The sequence below is a fragment of the Gobius niger genome (assembly GCF_951799975.1).
Source record: "Gobius niger genome assembly, chromosome: 17".
NCBI classification, from domain to species: domain Eukaryota; kingdom Metazoa; phylum Chordata; class Actinopteri; order Gobiiformes; family Gobiidae; genus Gobius; species Gobius niger.
In genome coordinates this window covers 15,970,163-15,985,683 of record NC_136868.1, presented here as the reverse complement: position 1 = coordinate 15,985,683, position 15,521 = coordinate 15,970,163, and the positions used below count along the sequence as shown (strand labels likewise).

General features: G+C 38.1%; 5 protein-coding genes across 7 annotated transcripts in view; 1 reads left to right on the top strand and 4 right to left on the bottom strand.

Moving 5' to 3' along the window:
* The window catches only part of LOC306976677 (serine protease 57-like), a 119,317-nt gene extending 109,093 nt beyond the window's left edge, over positions 1 to 10,224 (bottom strand). The window contains exons 1-5 of the mRNA XM_079574704.1: positions 10,107 to 10,224; positions 9,880 to 10,033; positions 9,580 to 9,709; positions 9,237 to 9,491; positions 8,459 to 8,717 (exon numbers count right to left, since the gene is read on the bottom strand). Coding sequence (XP_079430830.1) covers positions 8,565 to 8,717; positions 9,237 to 9,491; positions 9,580 to 9,709; positions 9,880 to 10,033; positions 10,107 to 10,149 — 735 coding nt within the window. The 5' untranslated portion in view covers positions 10,150 to 10,224 and the 3' untranslated portion in view covers positions 8,459 to 8,564. The remainder of the gene's footprint in view (positions 1 to 8,458; positions 8,718 to 9,236; positions 9,492 to 9,579; positions 9,710 to 9,879; positions 10,034 to 10,106) is intronic.
* LOC306977152 (hydroxysteroid 11-beta-dehydrogenase 1-like protein) lies at positions 371 to 3,302 on the bottom strand. Its single transcript, XM_079575340.1, has 6 exons — positions 3,181 to 3,302; positions 2,600 to 2,730; positions 1,579 to 1,782; positions 1,409 to 1,502; positions 979 to 1,144; positions 371 to 620 (listed from the first exon to the last, which is right to left on the bottom strand). The coding sequence occupies exons 1-6, from the start codon at positions 3,263 to 3,265 to the stop codon at positions 437 to 439; spliced, it is 864 nt and encodes a 287-aa protein (XP_079431466.1). The 5' UTR covers positions 3,266 to 3,302; the 3' UTR covers positions 371 to 436.
* Positions 3,613 to 4,648, top strand: micos13 (mitochondrial contact site and cristae organizing system subunit 13). Its single transcript, XM_079574746.1, has 4 exons — positions 3,613 to 3,781; positions 3,966 to 4,122; positions 4,213 to 4,270; positions 4,419 to 4,648. Exons 1-4 carry the CDS (start codon positions 3,753 to 3,755, stop codon positions 4,514 to 4,516), a joined length of 342 nt encoding a protein of 113 aa, XP_079430872.1. The 5' UTR covers positions 3,613 to 3,752; the 3' UTR covers positions 4,517 to 4,648.
* Positions 5,699 to 7,573, bottom strand: LOC306976705 (spindlin-1-like). 3 transcript variants are annotated; one of them, XM_079574745.1, is made up of 5 exons: positions 7,458 to 7,573; positions 6,971 to 7,009; positions 6,654 to 6,895; positions 6,338 to 6,571; positions 5,699 to 6,205 (listed from the first exon to the last, which is right to left on the bottom strand). In XM_079574745.1, exons 2-5 carry the CDS (start codon positions 7,000 to 7,002, stop codon positions 6,000 to 6,002), a joined length of 714 nt encoding a protein of 237 aa, XP_079430871.1. In that variant the 5' UTR covers positions 7,003 to 7,009; positions 7,458 to 7,573; the 3' UTR covers positions 5,699 to 5,999. The 3 variants fall into 3 exon arrangements, with proteins under 3 accessions (XP_079430871.1, XP_079430870.1, XP_079430869.1); XM_079574744.1 differs by having other exon boundaries at positions 7,317 to 7,568; XM_079574743.1 differs by having other exon boundaries at positions 5,736 to 6,205; positions 7,256 to 7,568.
* Positions 10,225 to 11,202: 978 nt separating the features above from the next.
* LOC306977391 (granzyme B(G,H)-like) lies at positions 11,203 to 14,640 on the bottom strand (the record flags this gene model as incomplete). Its single annotated transcript, XM_079575692.1, has 8 exons — positions 11,203 to 11,361; positions 11,437 to 11,691; positions 12,090 to 12,225; positions 12,307 to 12,454; positions 12,682 to 12,688; positions 14,092 to 14,221; positions 14,298 to 14,445; positions 14,583 to 14,640. The coding sequence occupies 8 exons, from the start codon at positions 14,638 to 14,640 to the stop codon at positions 11,203 to 11,205; spliced, it is 1,041 nt and encodes a 346-aa protein (XP_079431818.1).
* Between the last annotated feature and the right edge of the window lie 881 nt (positions 14,641 to 15,521).

Sequence of the window (15,521 nt, the reverse complement as noted above, 5' to 3'; positions counted from 1 at the left end):
ATTTTTTGATAAATATACTGAAATGAATCCAGCAGACACCAAACATTGCTTCCCCCTTTCCCCATCATACGTTGAAATAAATATTTTTATTTGGCATGTGGCTGCAACTTGTTGGATGAAGTTGGGTCCCAAGTTGACAAATACACCTTCACTGAACCATTCCTTATTTGCCAGTCCACATAAATATTATAATTAAAAAATGATTAGTACATTAGAAATGATTAATGACCTTCTAAGGTAGCCTAAGTAGTAATGAAGTCAATTAAAATATTTAAATAATTTGGAAATGACAAATAAACCAAACAGTCATATGGACAGTATCGAGGAATGGAAGTAAACGACATTCACAAGGACATTAAAATATCAGTACTGCAGATAACCATGACCTGTGCACACAGAAACAAAAAATCATACAATCCTTCTGGCTGCAATGTCCTCATGGTATATAGTTATAAGCGTTCCGGATAATGTAGTTTGTTGCAGCGGGGATCCAGTCTTTAGTAAGAGTTACAATGTATGTACTCCAGGGGTAGTAGAGCTCAGCTTGTCGCGTAGAACCTGTCTTGATAATGTTCAGGGCTGCTTCAGTAGCAGGGGCAGCTGGAAGATCAATGACGTCCCTAAGGGCCATAAAGAAATATAGACAAACAGTTTTAAATATTTGGTGTCAACTGACAACTGCGTTAATCATTGATCTGTGCTTTTAAGTTCGAAGGTAGATAAATGTAATCATTGTCAAAGGTGGGTCAGAGGTAGGTAAAGAGTTAGAAAACCCCTCTTTAAATGGGCTGGACTTGTGATTTGGACTTGGTTTAGATGATAGTGACTTGACGTGAACTTTATCTTCATGACTTGTACTTGGACTCACACATTCTGTACTTGTAGTTGTAAATTGAAGACTTGTACTTGGAGATGAACAATGAGGACTTGTGGGTGACTTGTGACATCTCTGTTTATAGGTTATTGTAGTAAGCTTACCTGACTTTCTCCATTGCATTATCTGTGTCAATGAGACCCAGTGTACAAATAGACAGGGACACGTTGCTGTTGTTCATTGCCAGTTCATGCTGAAGAGATCCAAAGAAGCCATTCAGGGCAAATTTCGTTGATGTATATGGGGCAGTAAAGGGACCAGCCAACTTCCCTGTGAGGATACAGAAGATTTAAGTTTCATGCTTTTACATCCTTATTGGCCGTGTAACAGTTTTGCATTATGTATCTGAGCAGCTTTAATTATTGTTCTCTTTAGCCTCTTATCAAAATGAGGTTAGACTAAGTAAAGTACTTAATCAATTCAAGCCAAAGTTGTTAGTACTAACATTTTTAAATTAGCATGCATGACTATTTGGAGATTCATGTTTTGCTCACTTATGGTTGTTCATTGCGTCATAATCATGAAATGACCAACCTAAAAGAGATGAAACTACCACCAATGAGCCTTTGCTTTGCTCCAGTGAGGGCAGGGCTTTCCAGGCCATCTGAACATAGCTGAAAAAATTGACCTTTGGAAAAGCACACGACTGGATTAGCAACACTTCCAGATTAATAAATTACACACACAGATCACACATGCACTACCTTCATAAGCCACCGGGTGTGCTCTATGTCACCCTTCCACATGCTGAAAGGGCTGGGGCCGATGTGGTTCAGAACCAAGTAATCCAGACCTCCCAGCTTTTCCAGAGAAAACTCCACAACTTTATCTGGGTCTGACTCAGTTGCCATGTCTGCTGCAATGTAGAGAGCTTTCTGAGCTCCCAAACTAAGGCACTTCTCAACCACCTATTAAACAGCATATTGGAAGGAAAAGTGACTCAAGGATTTTAGTACTGTGAGCTTACATGATATTGAGGGACTGTTTTAAAAGCACATTATAACACAACAATACTGAAGGGGACATTGTGTGGCAGTGTATTTGAACTGTGAGCCTACACAAGGATACACAATAAACAAGGACATGCACATTATAGCGATATTTTTCAAGTTGTTAAAACTGGGGACTTCTCCCTTACTAAGTATGAAGAAGATAACATATAACTTTATTGATCTAAAAATGGATAAATTCTCTGTGTTTCTGAGCCTATGTGCATGTTGTAGAGGAGGTGTGGTTGCAAATTGGCAGAAATGCTTCTGTGTAGCCAGAGCCACCTTATCCAATGGGCTAGCATGGGCTCGAGCCCAGGGGCCTACCACTCAAGGGCTTATCAGAATTAAGGGGGGGAAAAAGAAAAAAACGGTGATTCGTTGATTTTCATGTCAATCATTTCACTCTGCGGCATGACTAACCGTATGCGATGATTGCGCAGCGCTCCTATGTGTGTACCTAGCGTAGGCCCGCCCTACCAGACCCAGAGGGATACATTTAGGTGTAGCAGAATCATAGACTGATTAGTGTTTTTTTGTGGGATTTAGGGTTAGGGTTATAGGTTATCGTTAGGGTTAAGGTGAGGGGTGGGGGCCTAGTATTCTGTTTAAGCCCTGGGGCCTATGAGTACATTAAGGTGGGCCTGTGTGTAGCTATGGCTAAAATTGCAGAGTGAATGGCATTGCATCTTTAAGAGTCTGAAAAAATGTTACATTAAACTTATGCATTACTAACCTGCTGTAACACTTTCTCTCTTCTTGCTGTTATGACTATTTGGGCGCCAAACCGAGCATAATGGTAAGCCATTTGTTCACCGATACCTGTACTGGCCCCAGTGACCAGTACTCTGGCACCTCGAAGAGACTCTGTAAAACATTGGCTGCACTGTTATCTAATAAAAGTTTAAATCGAGGGTAAAGGGCAATATTTTTTGTTTCGTTTCATTTCCATGGTGTTAAAAAGAAATTAAACAGTTACTTAAAACACTGCTCCCTTTCTCCAAACAAAATATTAAAACAATTCTCTAGAAACTTGCTCCATACATGTGAACGCGAGCTGCTTTGATTTAAAAAAAAAAAAGAAAAGAAAAGAAAAAAGTTGCCTGACTGGTTTGCAAATCTTTTCCACAATCCAAAGAATAGGTCTTGGCTACTGCAAAAACCTATGACACTCTATGAATTGAATGCCTGGATTGCTATTTTACAATATTATGCACAACTGACTGTCCAGTTACATAAGCTATTGACTGTAAAACAACAATACCCTTCCACACATTATTTTTTACAGTCTATGCGCAAAACACATGATACACCCACCTGGTTCAAAAGTTGGACTATTCCATTTGACAGCTATGAAAGCTACAGATATGCTCGCAAAAAAAATCTTTGTTAAAATTCTCATGATGCCAAAATATTATTGTCACGTATAAATCTCAGAGGGGAAAAACGAGACTAAACTTTTTTCTGAATCTGAAAGGTTTAAGGTTTATGCAATTTATGCTGACGAAAAATAGTCCCTCCCTCTGCGTTCTCAGGGCATGTGGTAACTTGTCTGATTGGTCGACTTTATTTAGATAGAATCTTGATTACTTATTTATTTTTTACTTTTATTCTAATACATATAGATGTTTTTTTTTATACAACAAATCCTGGTGTCTTTGAATAAAATATAAATAAATGACAAATTAACCAAACAATCGAATCTGCTACTCCAAGAGAGCACGCAGATTTATTTTGAAAGTACAACTTTATTGACAAAACAGAACAGCGAGTCAGTGACAGTCAGTCCCTTCGTCCTTCAATTCAAGCATATCTACTATTCTGCATCTCTTTTCTGGGAACCTGGACAAATCATAGCTACTAAAGAAGACTACACGTTGACGTGAAACATGGCGGCAAGGGTACTGCCCGTAATAAAGTCAGTCTCTTCATTTTAATGGCAAAACCTTTTCAACCCATTGCTAACTAGGCTAAGCTTGCTAGCTAGCAGCCCATTGATTATTGTCGTCATTTTTGCTTTGCTAATAATAGTACGATTTGTCCTTGTATAGTTAGTTTCAGAGTACATTTGAACTAAACATACACGCTTTGACTTGTATTAGGCTTGCAACTAAGGCGACTATTGCTGGAGGAGCTTTGTATGTCGTCTATGACTCTGGGCTGCTGGGGAGCAGCGAGCAGGGCGCTGTAGCTCTGGAAAGAGCCAAGGCTGCCATACCCCCTGCCCTGAATGAGTGGATGAAGTACTTCGGAGTGGAGGTAACATTGTACAGTCTTCTCTTTTCCAGTGTTACAGAGAACTAAAATGGAGCTCACAGTGTAATATGTACATTGTTCATGTTCCCTTAGGCTCAACTCCCCACTGTGCCAAAGATTGAGTTTGCTCCCCTTGAGGCATGGAACTCTGGTGTGTAATGTAATTTCCATGTCTGTAACTTTGGTTTGTCACAAGTTTATAATTTGATGTGGTCTATTTGCAAAATATTAGGGGCTTTGTGAAAGTGTGGATGTGGATGAGTGGATGTATTACTAAAATGTTTTATTCTATTTTACAGGCGTCAGGTGGACGATTTCAACTCTTTCTGAAGCTCCAACAAAAGCATCTGATTACACCCATCAGGGCGTACAGTACATAAAGGACCTCACAAAGTAAACCATCCGGACATCTGACCTTTATTTATCTTTTGACTTTTGCACATGAATCCTTCTGGAATATTACCCTCGTTATTAACAGCTTGACAGACTGATCGTTACAGAAGTATGTTGACAGTTTTAACTGTTTACAACGCCTATTATGTACAGTAAAGTCGGTTCTGTATATACAATGTTCAGTTGAGTATTTGCCTTTTCCTTTATCCAACATGTTTTGAATGTTGTATTTATAAAATTCTAGGAAAATAATACTTAAACCTTCAAATCAATTGATTCAATGAATTGATTAAAAAGTAACCCTCAAAAGGTGCAAAAATCTTTATTTCGATTGCACAATAACACCCATATTGCCTGTTGTTTCTGCACCAGGTGGTGATGTAGGCCAAAAGAAATGAACACATTACACCAACATTGTGACAATATTGTAATGATGTATTACATGAACTTAAATTTGCTGAACATGGTTAACCAGATTGATAACAGTCATTCACACCAACACTATGAATAACAACATCGGAACAATTGCTGGTACATGCAGGCTGTTTTTCAACTGTCATAACTACTGAATAACGCATTGTAAGTACATAAACAAAACCTATAATGTCACAAACAATATTGAATCTATTTTATCTTAAGTTGACTCATGTCATCACAGGTATTGAGAGGTGTATAGCCACATAACTAGTGCTGTGTGTTCACTAACTTAAATTTAAGATCACAACAAGCTGAACTGTACTGCATATCAAAATATATCTTAAGAGTGCTTTGCTACACTATTTGTCCTTTATTGATCTTATTTCAAGCTGAATATTCATGACAATCATTATTATATTTAGATCAACTAGCAAATAATGAGAGGTAATGTGTCAAGTTTTATTGGACATCATGTAGCAACACATTGTAAATGAACCTTAAGTTATGATGTAATGCCAAGGTATAGTATTTCACACATAACAAGTAGCAACATACAATGACAAAAACAAACGACAACACTTTAAAGACACAACGTGCAAAACTACAAGCTTCAAGGCACTTAATACACTGTTAGATTTGTTGTTTTCTTGCCAGTACACAATAGACTAGTGTACTTGAGATAAAAACATTTTAAAAGTACTATGACTAGTCATCTATTAGCCAAATCATTTTTAACAAGAATTTCAAATAAAGTGCCAGTAAATTATAGCTCAATAAAAATTCTCAAATTCTGGGGGACAAAATCAAACAACATAGCTGTATAATAGCTTCATGTAGCTGTTGGGAAGTGAGACGACAATTTCCCCAAATATAAAATATATAACTAAACTTAAAGCTGCAATAATAAAATAAAGACTTTCTCAAAGCTTAATGTAGTAGTTAAACAATACTACTATGCATTCAAAAATATTATTGCACTTTTCTCAGAACGGCAAAGCATATTAACCTTTTAACCCTGTGATGGCTTTGATAATGAAGACGAAATAAGGCTGTAGGTTTGGGAGATGTATCTAGGTAGTCTTAACTAAGTCATAAACATGAATATGAAAGTCATCATCGTACTTTATGTAGTACACAGAGGGTTTAGCAGGGACCTGGTAGATTACCAGACCTGTTCTCTTCAAACCTTTTTCAGTCACATACTCCACTTGTTTTCCTACCAGGCTTTCCGTCTCCTCTCCAGGCTTTCTGTCTGGCGGTAACAGGTGCTTGTTTTCTAAGAAAGATAACATAGAACATACTTTTTTTTAAGCAATTTCTGAATCAACTGATTTTCATCACATATGAAGTTACACAAAGATAAATAAACAAAGAAAAAACACTCTTGTAAGATACTGAATAGTAGTACCTGCTTCAGGCAGTATCCTAAGGTCTCCGTCAGCATAGTCATCCCACAGCTGATACATATAAAGGACAGGATCCTTTTCATATGTTATGTAGTACCAATGAGTCATAACTGGAGCTTTGGAGAGTACCATGCCTCTCCATTCATTTTTCTCTCCATCCTCCTTCTCAAACAGGTGCTCCACAGCTTTTCCCACCAGCTCCTCAGCTCCTGAAGGGATCTTAAGCTTATTGTTTACTGTATGGACACACGAGATAATAGAAAAAAAGATGAATGACCATGATATATTTGAATTAAGAAGTATATAGAAGAGACGTACCAACTTTTTCTGATAGGACTTGCAGATTAGATACACGTTCATCTTTGAACAGCTCTATACCATAAACACAGTCAAAGCCGTCATACTTGACCATGTAAAGAGATGGATTTACACTGAGTCTGTCAAGCACAGTTCCCTTCCATTTGCTCTGGTTTCCCTTCTCACGCCAGTTGTGCTGAATACGCATTCCCAAAATGTTATTAGGGTCTATTGTGTCACTCAGTTCCCCACAACTTCGCTTTCTAGAAATAGAGATGGGAGATAGTGTTTGTTTTTCTGGAAAAAGGCTTTCGCCTCATATCATTTGCTGCACATACCTGCCTCTTTTCTTGGACATGCCTCCAGACATTCAAAGACTTGGAAGAACAAAAAACAGCAGGTGATTATTATGAATATTAAACAGTTAAACTAAAGTCAAGTAACGTGAATTACAACGACGCTGGGGTGGGAGATATCTATTATCTAATATTAAATTAGCATATACCTTTGTAGCGTTAGCAACATGTAGCATTCGTGTGTAATCTATTTTGACAGATTCTGCCTTTATATTTTATGAAAAGCTTCACATACAAGGTGATACGTTAGGTCATGCCGCAGCCCACCTGTCAAAGACTGAAGAGCTACACCTGGCAGTGAAGGCGCTAATCAGCAGCACACACTGACCTAGCAGAGCCTCGGCTTCACTGCAGACCCATGCTGCAGACAGACTGCACAGGACAAGAGGCAGACTCACGCTTTCCGTGCGGCTAATACCAGCTTTCAAAACGACCGTAACAAGATACTACTGTCACGTCTAAATGTTACCTTTAGACAGATATCATGGCAGTACAGTTACTCTCTTCACAACAAGAATCTGCTTGCGTGCAAAACCTTGCGAAATCGGTTTCTTTTCTTTTTTTTTCTCAAGGGGGAAAAAAAAACACCAGTTCCCAGTAAGCCATTTGACGCTACTGCGTAAAAGGACAAGCCCAGGCCAGCGCAGTGCTTCTTGGGAAATGTTGTTCTGTCATTTTATTACTTTTATTTTGAACAGGACTTTATTGTCATTGCAAAATCAGCAAATATAAAACTGTAAATAAAAAATCTGTATCATATGGTTTTAACTAACGATTGCACCAAGACTAGCAAACAGGATATGATGATAAATAATAATATAATAAATAGACAGCCTGAATTTTACTGAAAATTTGCAGTTACAGTTTTTTATTTCACATTACAGACATTCACAAAGTGAATTGCATCACAGCTTTTAGCTTATGAAAAATTCTAACTAAATGCAACAGTTGTAGTTTCATGTTTCATTGTATACTGCAGTGGTTCCCAAAGGGAGCCTCAGAGGCTTACAGTATTTAGCCAACAATCATTGTTTCTTTTGAATGTAATTTTAGCTGTAAATAATAATAAATTACTAGTAATTGAAAATGATTATTATTTGAGGGCCCTGATAGAATTTTGGATTGATACGGGGGTCACAGTGTTCCGGACTTTGGGAATAGTATACTGAATAGTATACTGTATGGGCATCGCATACGGGGATTTGAGATGGCCACAAATTAATTTCAATTCAATTCATCTTTTTTATTTGAGCATTTGAGCTCCACAAGGTTCATCATAGGAACAGAGTTCAGCACAGTAATCAAGCACAAGAAAGATACATGCTTAGGTGAATAGCCAAATAGATAAATAAATAAGGTGGATATGAAATGCAATGAACAACCACGGCACGCGGTTTAATTTAAACAATTGATTATTTTAATATTTAATAATCATAACAGGATGGCCTGCATTTTAACTCTTAATCCACATCAGAGATTCGGGTTCCTGGAGCTGAATTTGGTCAAAGGGTCTGGTCATGTAGCCTAATTTGAGCAGTATATTGAATACATGTCAACACTATTTTATTGGGAATGCTTAGTTGTTGTTGATTACATTTAAAATCCAGTCTCTGAAGGACGATACGCGTGTGTATACATCAGGGGTCCTGGGGTCTCCACATCGGCGTCCAGAGAAAGAAACCACTCCTGCGGCAGCACCATCACACACAAGAGGCCCGCCTGAGTCACCCTGAGCAACAGAGGAAAGACAGAGCGCATCATGAGCAAGTCAGTCATGTTCTCACTCACCAACATGCACTGGCTTTGTTAAGAAAAAAAACATAATTTCATCAAATTATTCATATTTTTCAATACAAACAAGCTTACAATATTTTTGATATGAAGCTGTTTAAGTTAAACCTTTAACACACGCTTAATCAAAAGATTATTAGCACATTCATATTGTTTTAACTAAATCACTCAAGAACATGTTACCTACCTCAAAGGCAGAGCACTTGCTTTACAATTTAGAAATTGTTAGCAGTTGGGCTTTTCACATACATTTATGAAATGTTAATAAAATGTGAACAAATGCTTAAAATGAGAGCGTTTAATGTAGCCTATGTAGGCCTAGCATTGATTATTAAAAGTGTTATTAATCAAATCTAAAAAATAAAGACTGACAGACTGACTATTTTGAACATCCAGAGAAATTGCACAGCTGAATACACAAGCCAGTCTTTGTAGTGTTTGTGTATGCATATCCTACTGAGCAGAATCCCTGAAAGCTGTCTGCTCCGGTGCCGCAGACCATGCTCCGGAAGATTGGGACCGCTCCCCATCTCCCACGACACCTCCTCTGGGACAAGATGGTGACGTTGACCTCCTGCAGCCGGTTTGCTAAGGTGTTATTATCTCCAATATCTCCCCATCCTGCAGTGATGCAGTTCCCCCCAGCCTGGAGCCGGGCCCTTTGGAGCGGAATGACCTGCACCTCCGCAGTGAGGTTGGCCCTGCTGTTCAGCTTACGGAATCACAAATATAAAATATAAATATAAATCACAATATAAAAATCAATGTTGTTTGAAGTAAAAATGTGTTTTACTTCTGACCTTGAGCAGCATTATGTCATTGGCGTGGCCATCATAGGCAGGATGTGGAATAGATCTCACAGTAGTGAAAGTCTGTTTTGTCGGCTCATTCGCTGTTGCGGAATCTCCTCCGAGTACGACTGTGAATGGCCTAACAAAATATACAATTGTGTTTTAGTAATTGCACAGAATCAGTAAATAAAATAAAAAGATTCAAATAAAAGATTCACTCCAGTAACTTTTTAAGAAGTGCCTATTTTTTCTTTCACATCAGCAAAATTGCCAATAAATGTTGCAGAAGCTTAAGTAATATTCTCTTACACTGGTGCCTCACAGTGGGCTGCTGTGAGCACATAGTCCTCTCGGACCAGGAGCCCTCCGCAGCCATGACGTCCACGCAGCTGCAGTGAGGCCATGTACGGCCGAGAGTGCGGCACTGCATCTCTGCCCCCAACAATGTGTGATCCCTCTGCTCCTGAAGAAGACAAAGTAGTCACACTCAAATTTCCAAATTTGAATCTGAAATTGTTGTCTCAGGTAGAGCTTACCACAGATCAGAGGTATTAGCAGCAGCGCCAATCTTTTCGCCATGATGACTGATCTGATAAGGAGGTTTTACCGTTATTCTGGCCATTTAAAGAAACACCTTGTTCATTTTGTGTCGTAATGTGCTAACCACCATGTCTTGGTCAATCAAGCTGTGAAGTCAATGTCAACAGAATTTGCTGCAAGAAATGAAGCAAACAACTTCCCTTTATTATGTCTTGACTGGGCCCAATAGTTTATAATTCAATTCATCTTTTTTATTGGAGCGTCTGAGTTACACAAAGTTCTTCATAGGAACAGAGTTCAGCACAGTAATCAAAACCAAAGAAAGGATACATGAGTAGGTGAATAGATAAATAAATAAATAACGTGGATATGATGCTCAAAAGGAGTAGGCAGAAGCTAAAGCTTGTTAGCGCCTACCCCCTTTTGTACTTAAGAAATCGATGCAACCATTTACTCTGCAGGAAGATATGACACATAGTTATTTTGTCCTATTCCAGTGACTATACAATCATCAATATTAACGTCACAAACATTCAGCTGATCCCAAGAAAACTCTTTAACCTTTTCAATAATTACAATTACCCATCACTGCCAATAACAACTAGTCACCAATCTTTTAAGTTGATCATTTGTTCCTTGTTGTTGTTAATTAAATGCTTTTAATGGACACAATATTGTTGATTATGTTATTATATATTATCACCACATTATATGATGTATTAATATATAATTTATTTCATATTTTTTACTATTATATCATTATTGATTAACTCATTTATTCTACTATTCTACTGTTATTTTATTATTATTGTTGTTATTAATTCATAATCAGTCACTTCATTGTTACAGCATGCTATGTGATGGTGAAAGCACTATTCTGTCAGGTAATATGAAGAGCTAATGAAAAATACTAACATGAAAAATGAGCACTACTACAACAGCATATCAACTACTTATCAATGAATGTAAGCAACTGATTAGGCTTCTAACATAAAATGAAATCATTCCAACACCTCAAAAAAACACACAGGAAGTGAACTATTTACTTTATTGTTATGCATTCCTTTAACAAAAGCACTTATGATGCTGTTTTTAGTTGGAGCTGATGGTGTTGGTGATCCAATCAATGTATTTTGAAACGTCGACAAACACATTGGGAACTCCATCCAGGTAGTTGCAGTTGCGGTCTTTATTGAAAGATACGATGCCCACTGCAGTGTTTTTGCACACCAGAGGGCCACCAGAATCACCCTAAAAACATGATTTTATTTAGACCAGCGTTATTAAAAAGTAAAGTTTAACCAATTTCGACACTTTTTGTTTTACCTGGCAGAATCCTCTGTTAGTGGTGTATCCTCCAGCGCAGATGACATTATGAGGAAGGTTGTGCCAGGCATTTGAACAGGTTGTTATGTCGATAATGGACACTTCGACGGCCAGTAGATCCATGCTATTTGGGCCACCGGTCACTGTAGCGCCCCATCCTGCAACTTTGCACCTCTCGTGTACTTGGACGTTCATGTTCGCATTCGGAAGTTGTACCAATTGTACGCCGTTTCCCAGCACCGCTCTTGTCTTCAACTAACAAGAAAAACAAAAACAAACTGTTGACCCATATGCTTAAAACTGCGTGTTAAGGTGTAACAATGCAGTCATACTGTGTGTCTGGATGTGTGAGTGAGTGGTTGATGGTGGTCAGAGGGTCACTCGTACTTTTGCTAATAGTAATACCAATTATCACAGTAATAGTAATATTAGTATTATTTGCAGCAGTTATAACTAACATTTTTAGTTGTCAGTACTTTGCCTTAAGAATATATTTGAATATTTCTTTCTCCTCAAATCCATACTTACTTTTCATACACATACAGTGGGTTCAGAAACATTTATTTCTATGTTATTGTGTTGAAGTTTGATACCACCAAGCTACAAACTGCCCAGACCTCTGTATATACAGCATGGATGTGTTTTATACTTACTTTTAGCAGCATCAGGTCATTCCCAGTGCCCACTTCTCTATAGAATGGGTGCCTGAGCATCTTATCGATGTCGATTGTCTGTCCATTATGGGCATTTTCGAGGTTGTAGTTGCCAAGGACAACGCGGATAGGCTGACTAAATGAGAGAGACCAGATTGAAATGTGTAAAAAAAAAAACACCCGCAGTAAACATTTTGTGTGTTTGATGGTTACTTACACGTCATAACAGTGAGCTGCTGTGAGCACAAAGTTGTCCCTCACTAAGATGCCGCCGCACACATGACCATCATTGTTCTGCACTGAGGCCATGTACTGCATAGCATTGTCTTGGACTCGGTCTCCATTGACAATGACACTTCCAATCACTGCATTTAAAGTGGTCAAAATGGGTATTTTTCATTCGTGAACATCACACAATAGAATTAGCAAACTTTGTTGAAGAAAATAAGTTGGCATAGTCCAGAATATGTTACAAAACTTAGAATATATCTGTATATCAAGTACTTCAACTACCACTAGCGTCATGACAGCTACTGTAATAACAAGCACTAGGATATGTGGATTATCAAAATATAGGCGTAGAGTAACTCACCAGTCTGCTGTAGACATGTGAAAGAGAGAAACAAGGTAATGATATGCTGACGCTGCATCCTGCCCTGCCACTGTCAGTGAAGTGAAACCGTGCCACTTTTATAGAGACTCTTTAGTCATCACGTTAGATTTTTATCAAACTGAGAATGCCCACCTCTGATCTAGAGATCGGGGTGGGCAATTACAGCAATTCTATTTGTCTATTTGAGAATTGTTTGAAACAACGTGGTCTGGCCCTCTTGGCAAGTTCAGAATCCCAATGGGGCCCCACACGTTTGTGCTGACATCACTAATTCACATCTTTTCCATTTGAGAGCATAGAAAGCACTCAATAAACAAGTGTTATCTTTTATTTCCAAACATGAAGAATAGTAATCAACAGGGAAGTACTATAACATGAATACAGTACGTTCTGAACACTCATAATTCCTTCCACTTTAGGCAGGTATGTGGTGAAAATGATTACTATTTATACCAATACTAATGTTGCTGCCACAAAAACTAGTCCTTGAGTGTTACTTTGTTCAATAGATAGTGTGTGTATTTTGTATTTTGTATTTTGTATTTTTTTTTAAACAATAGATAATGATGCTGTAGTTGCTTTACTGTTCGCCTTCAATCTTAGTGACGTTTATGTGAAGACGAGGTGTCAAGGTAAAGACTTGCCCTTATCTAACTCTCACTCAAAGAAAGTTGCATCATTTCCAGTCATTTATCAATAAACAATATGAAGAATTCCCTTCTGCTGATCTATACAGTGCACCGGGCTTAAGATAATGTGTTGTATCACCACAGAGGAAAGAATACACAAAGGAAAAGGTAAACAGAATAGTTTATTGCTTTACTTGCATCAAAGCAAATATTTCAGAATCTACTTTTTAGCTATTGTTTTGTTGATCCATTGAAGATATTGAAAAATGTCGACAAAGACATTAGGACCTTCTTTTTGAGGATCTCTGTTGAAAGACGCAATGCCCACCGCAATGTTCTTGCACACCAGAGGGCCTCCATGATCCCCCTGAAACACCATTCAATTTAGTCCATTATTACTTTATTTGATTTTGACGTACTTTGACTGTGTTTACCTGATTAAATGTTCTGATGTTGACATTTCTGTCGGCACAGATGACTTTAGGTGGAAGATTGGACCATCTTGACTTGCAGGTTGGTCGGTCAATAATGGACACATTGGTGGCATATAGATCCTTGACAGATTGTCTGCCAACAACAGTAGCTCCCCATCCTGCAATCTCACACCAATCACCTGCTTTAACGTTCATGTTTTCATTTGGAAGCTGTATTATTTTGACGCGTGTGCCCAGCGTAGCCTTTTTCTTCAACTAAAACAAAAAGAGATGAAATATGTGAGTGTAAAGTGAGTATTTCTTTCTTTTCTTTTCTTTTTGCGTACTTTTAACAGCATCAGGTCATCCCCTTTGTTTATGTCTTCATAGGATGGGTACTTAATTTTAGTTGCGATTTCAATGTTTGTTTTCTTATATTTTAGGTTGTGGCTTCCCAGGACAACTGCATCGGGGCGTCTAAGGGCGACAAGTGACATTTAGTTTGCATAATGTCTCGACTTGAACTAAATACGAGAGTAAATCAGCTACTTACTCGTCCCAACACTGAGCTGCTGTGAGAACATAGTCTTCACTCACTAAGAAGCCGCCGCACACATGGCTTCCCATGGACTGCACTGAAACCATGTACTGCATGTCATCATCTGCAACTTTCTTTCCATTCACAATGAGGCTCCCAAGCACTGCAAAGACAGTTTAATAAGAATTAATCAGAACCCTACTCTATTAGTAAACACAAAGTAGCTTTATCTGTAAAAATCTAGCTCTGTAAAAGTGAAATATCACACTATTAAAATACTGTGTTGTTGCAGTTGCTCACCCGTCTGTTGAATAAAACTGAGCAAGAAAAAACTGGTAATGATTTGTCGCTGGTGCATCCTTACACTGCCGTTATAGTGAAGGGACTTAGTGCAACCTTTATGCAGCCTCTTGCAGCATGAGAGATTTTTATCATGAGCACTCAGACGGCACACACAACCTTTTTTATTTGAAGGCTTATGTTCTGAAAGTACAAGTACAGCATACGGCCGCTACTATTTAGACATAAAGTAAATGTGTATTAAGTACAAGTAAGAACCATGATGTGTTGAGTTATTATTTCAAATATTGCACGTTTCGAATCTGTGATAAAAAAATGTTTGGTTTTCAGTGAAAATAACAACTCTTTGCACTGAAGATGATTCGAGCCTCTGTTTCTAACGTTTTTGTGAAAGTGTTGCAACAGTTTTGTAAGCATCGTTTTACAAAACTGTGGCGAGTTGTGCAAAGCCGAACGACCTGAGCAATAAGTCTGTTGAGTAAAAGCATACCCTACAGCAGTGGTTCTCAACGATTCATTTGAACTAAATAAGTGACTTTTTACTTTATTTAGAATATAGCTATATTTCCTCACAGAGTTCAGGAGGATGGAAAACGTGAAAAACTATTACCTTCAGAACAAATCTCAAATATTATTCTTTACACTTCAAAAAATTGGCTTTGTTTCCCATGTGATACCTATCAGGGCATTATTGCATGAAACTGGATCACACCAAACTGATGAACAAATGTGTGAAGATGAGCAGATAGTGACTCAGCAATGCAGCCACAGCCACCACAGTGTCTGCTTCTCATGACAGCTTCTAATTTTCTGAACTTATCTGCCTGCCCTCAGTTTCATAAGAACCTAATCGACCAATCAAAGGTGGTTATGGTTTACTTTTGCACTTGATTGATCGATTCATTATCTGTAATATGGGGCACATAGTTGCATAGTCAG

Bases quoted from the DNA above. Each gene is read 5' to 3' on its own strand.
- LOC306977152 (XM_079575340.1), bottom strand. From the start codon at position 3,265: ATGAGAATTTTAACAAAGATTTTTTTTGCGAGCATATCTGTAGCTTTC. The intron at 1,783-2,599 runs GTTAGTAATGCA...GCTGTTTAATAG, and splicing joins GAGAGAAAGTGTTACAGCAG to GTGGTTGAGAAGTGCCTTAG. The intron at 1,145-1,408 runs GTTGGTCATTTC...GTATCCTCACAG, and splicing joins GGTAGTTTCATCTCTTTTAG to GGAAGTTGGCTGGTCCCTTT.
- micos13 (XM_079574746.1), top strand. From the start codon at position 3,753: ATGGCGGCAAGGGTACTGCCCGTAATAAA. The intron at 3,782-3,965 runs GTCAGTCTCTTC...GACTTGTATTAG, and splicing joins AGGGTACTGCCCGTAATAAA to GCTTGCAACTAAGGCGACTA. The intron at 4,123-4,212 runs GTAACATTGTAC...ATGTTCCCTTAG, and splicing joins TGAAGTACTTCGGAGTGGAG to GCTCAACTCCCCACTGTGCC.
- LOC306976705 (XM_079574745.1), bottom strand. From the start codon at position 7,002: ATGTCTGGAGGCATGTCCAAGAAAAGAGGCAG. The intron at 6,896-6,970 runs GTATGTGCAGCA...CTCTATTTCTAG, and splicing joins ATGTCCAAGAAAAGAGGCAG to AAAGCGAAGTTGTGGGGAAC. The intron at 6,572-6,653 runs GTACGTCTCTTC...GTGTCCATACAG, and splicing joins AGTCCTATCAGAAAAAGTTG to TAAACAATAAGCTTAAGATC.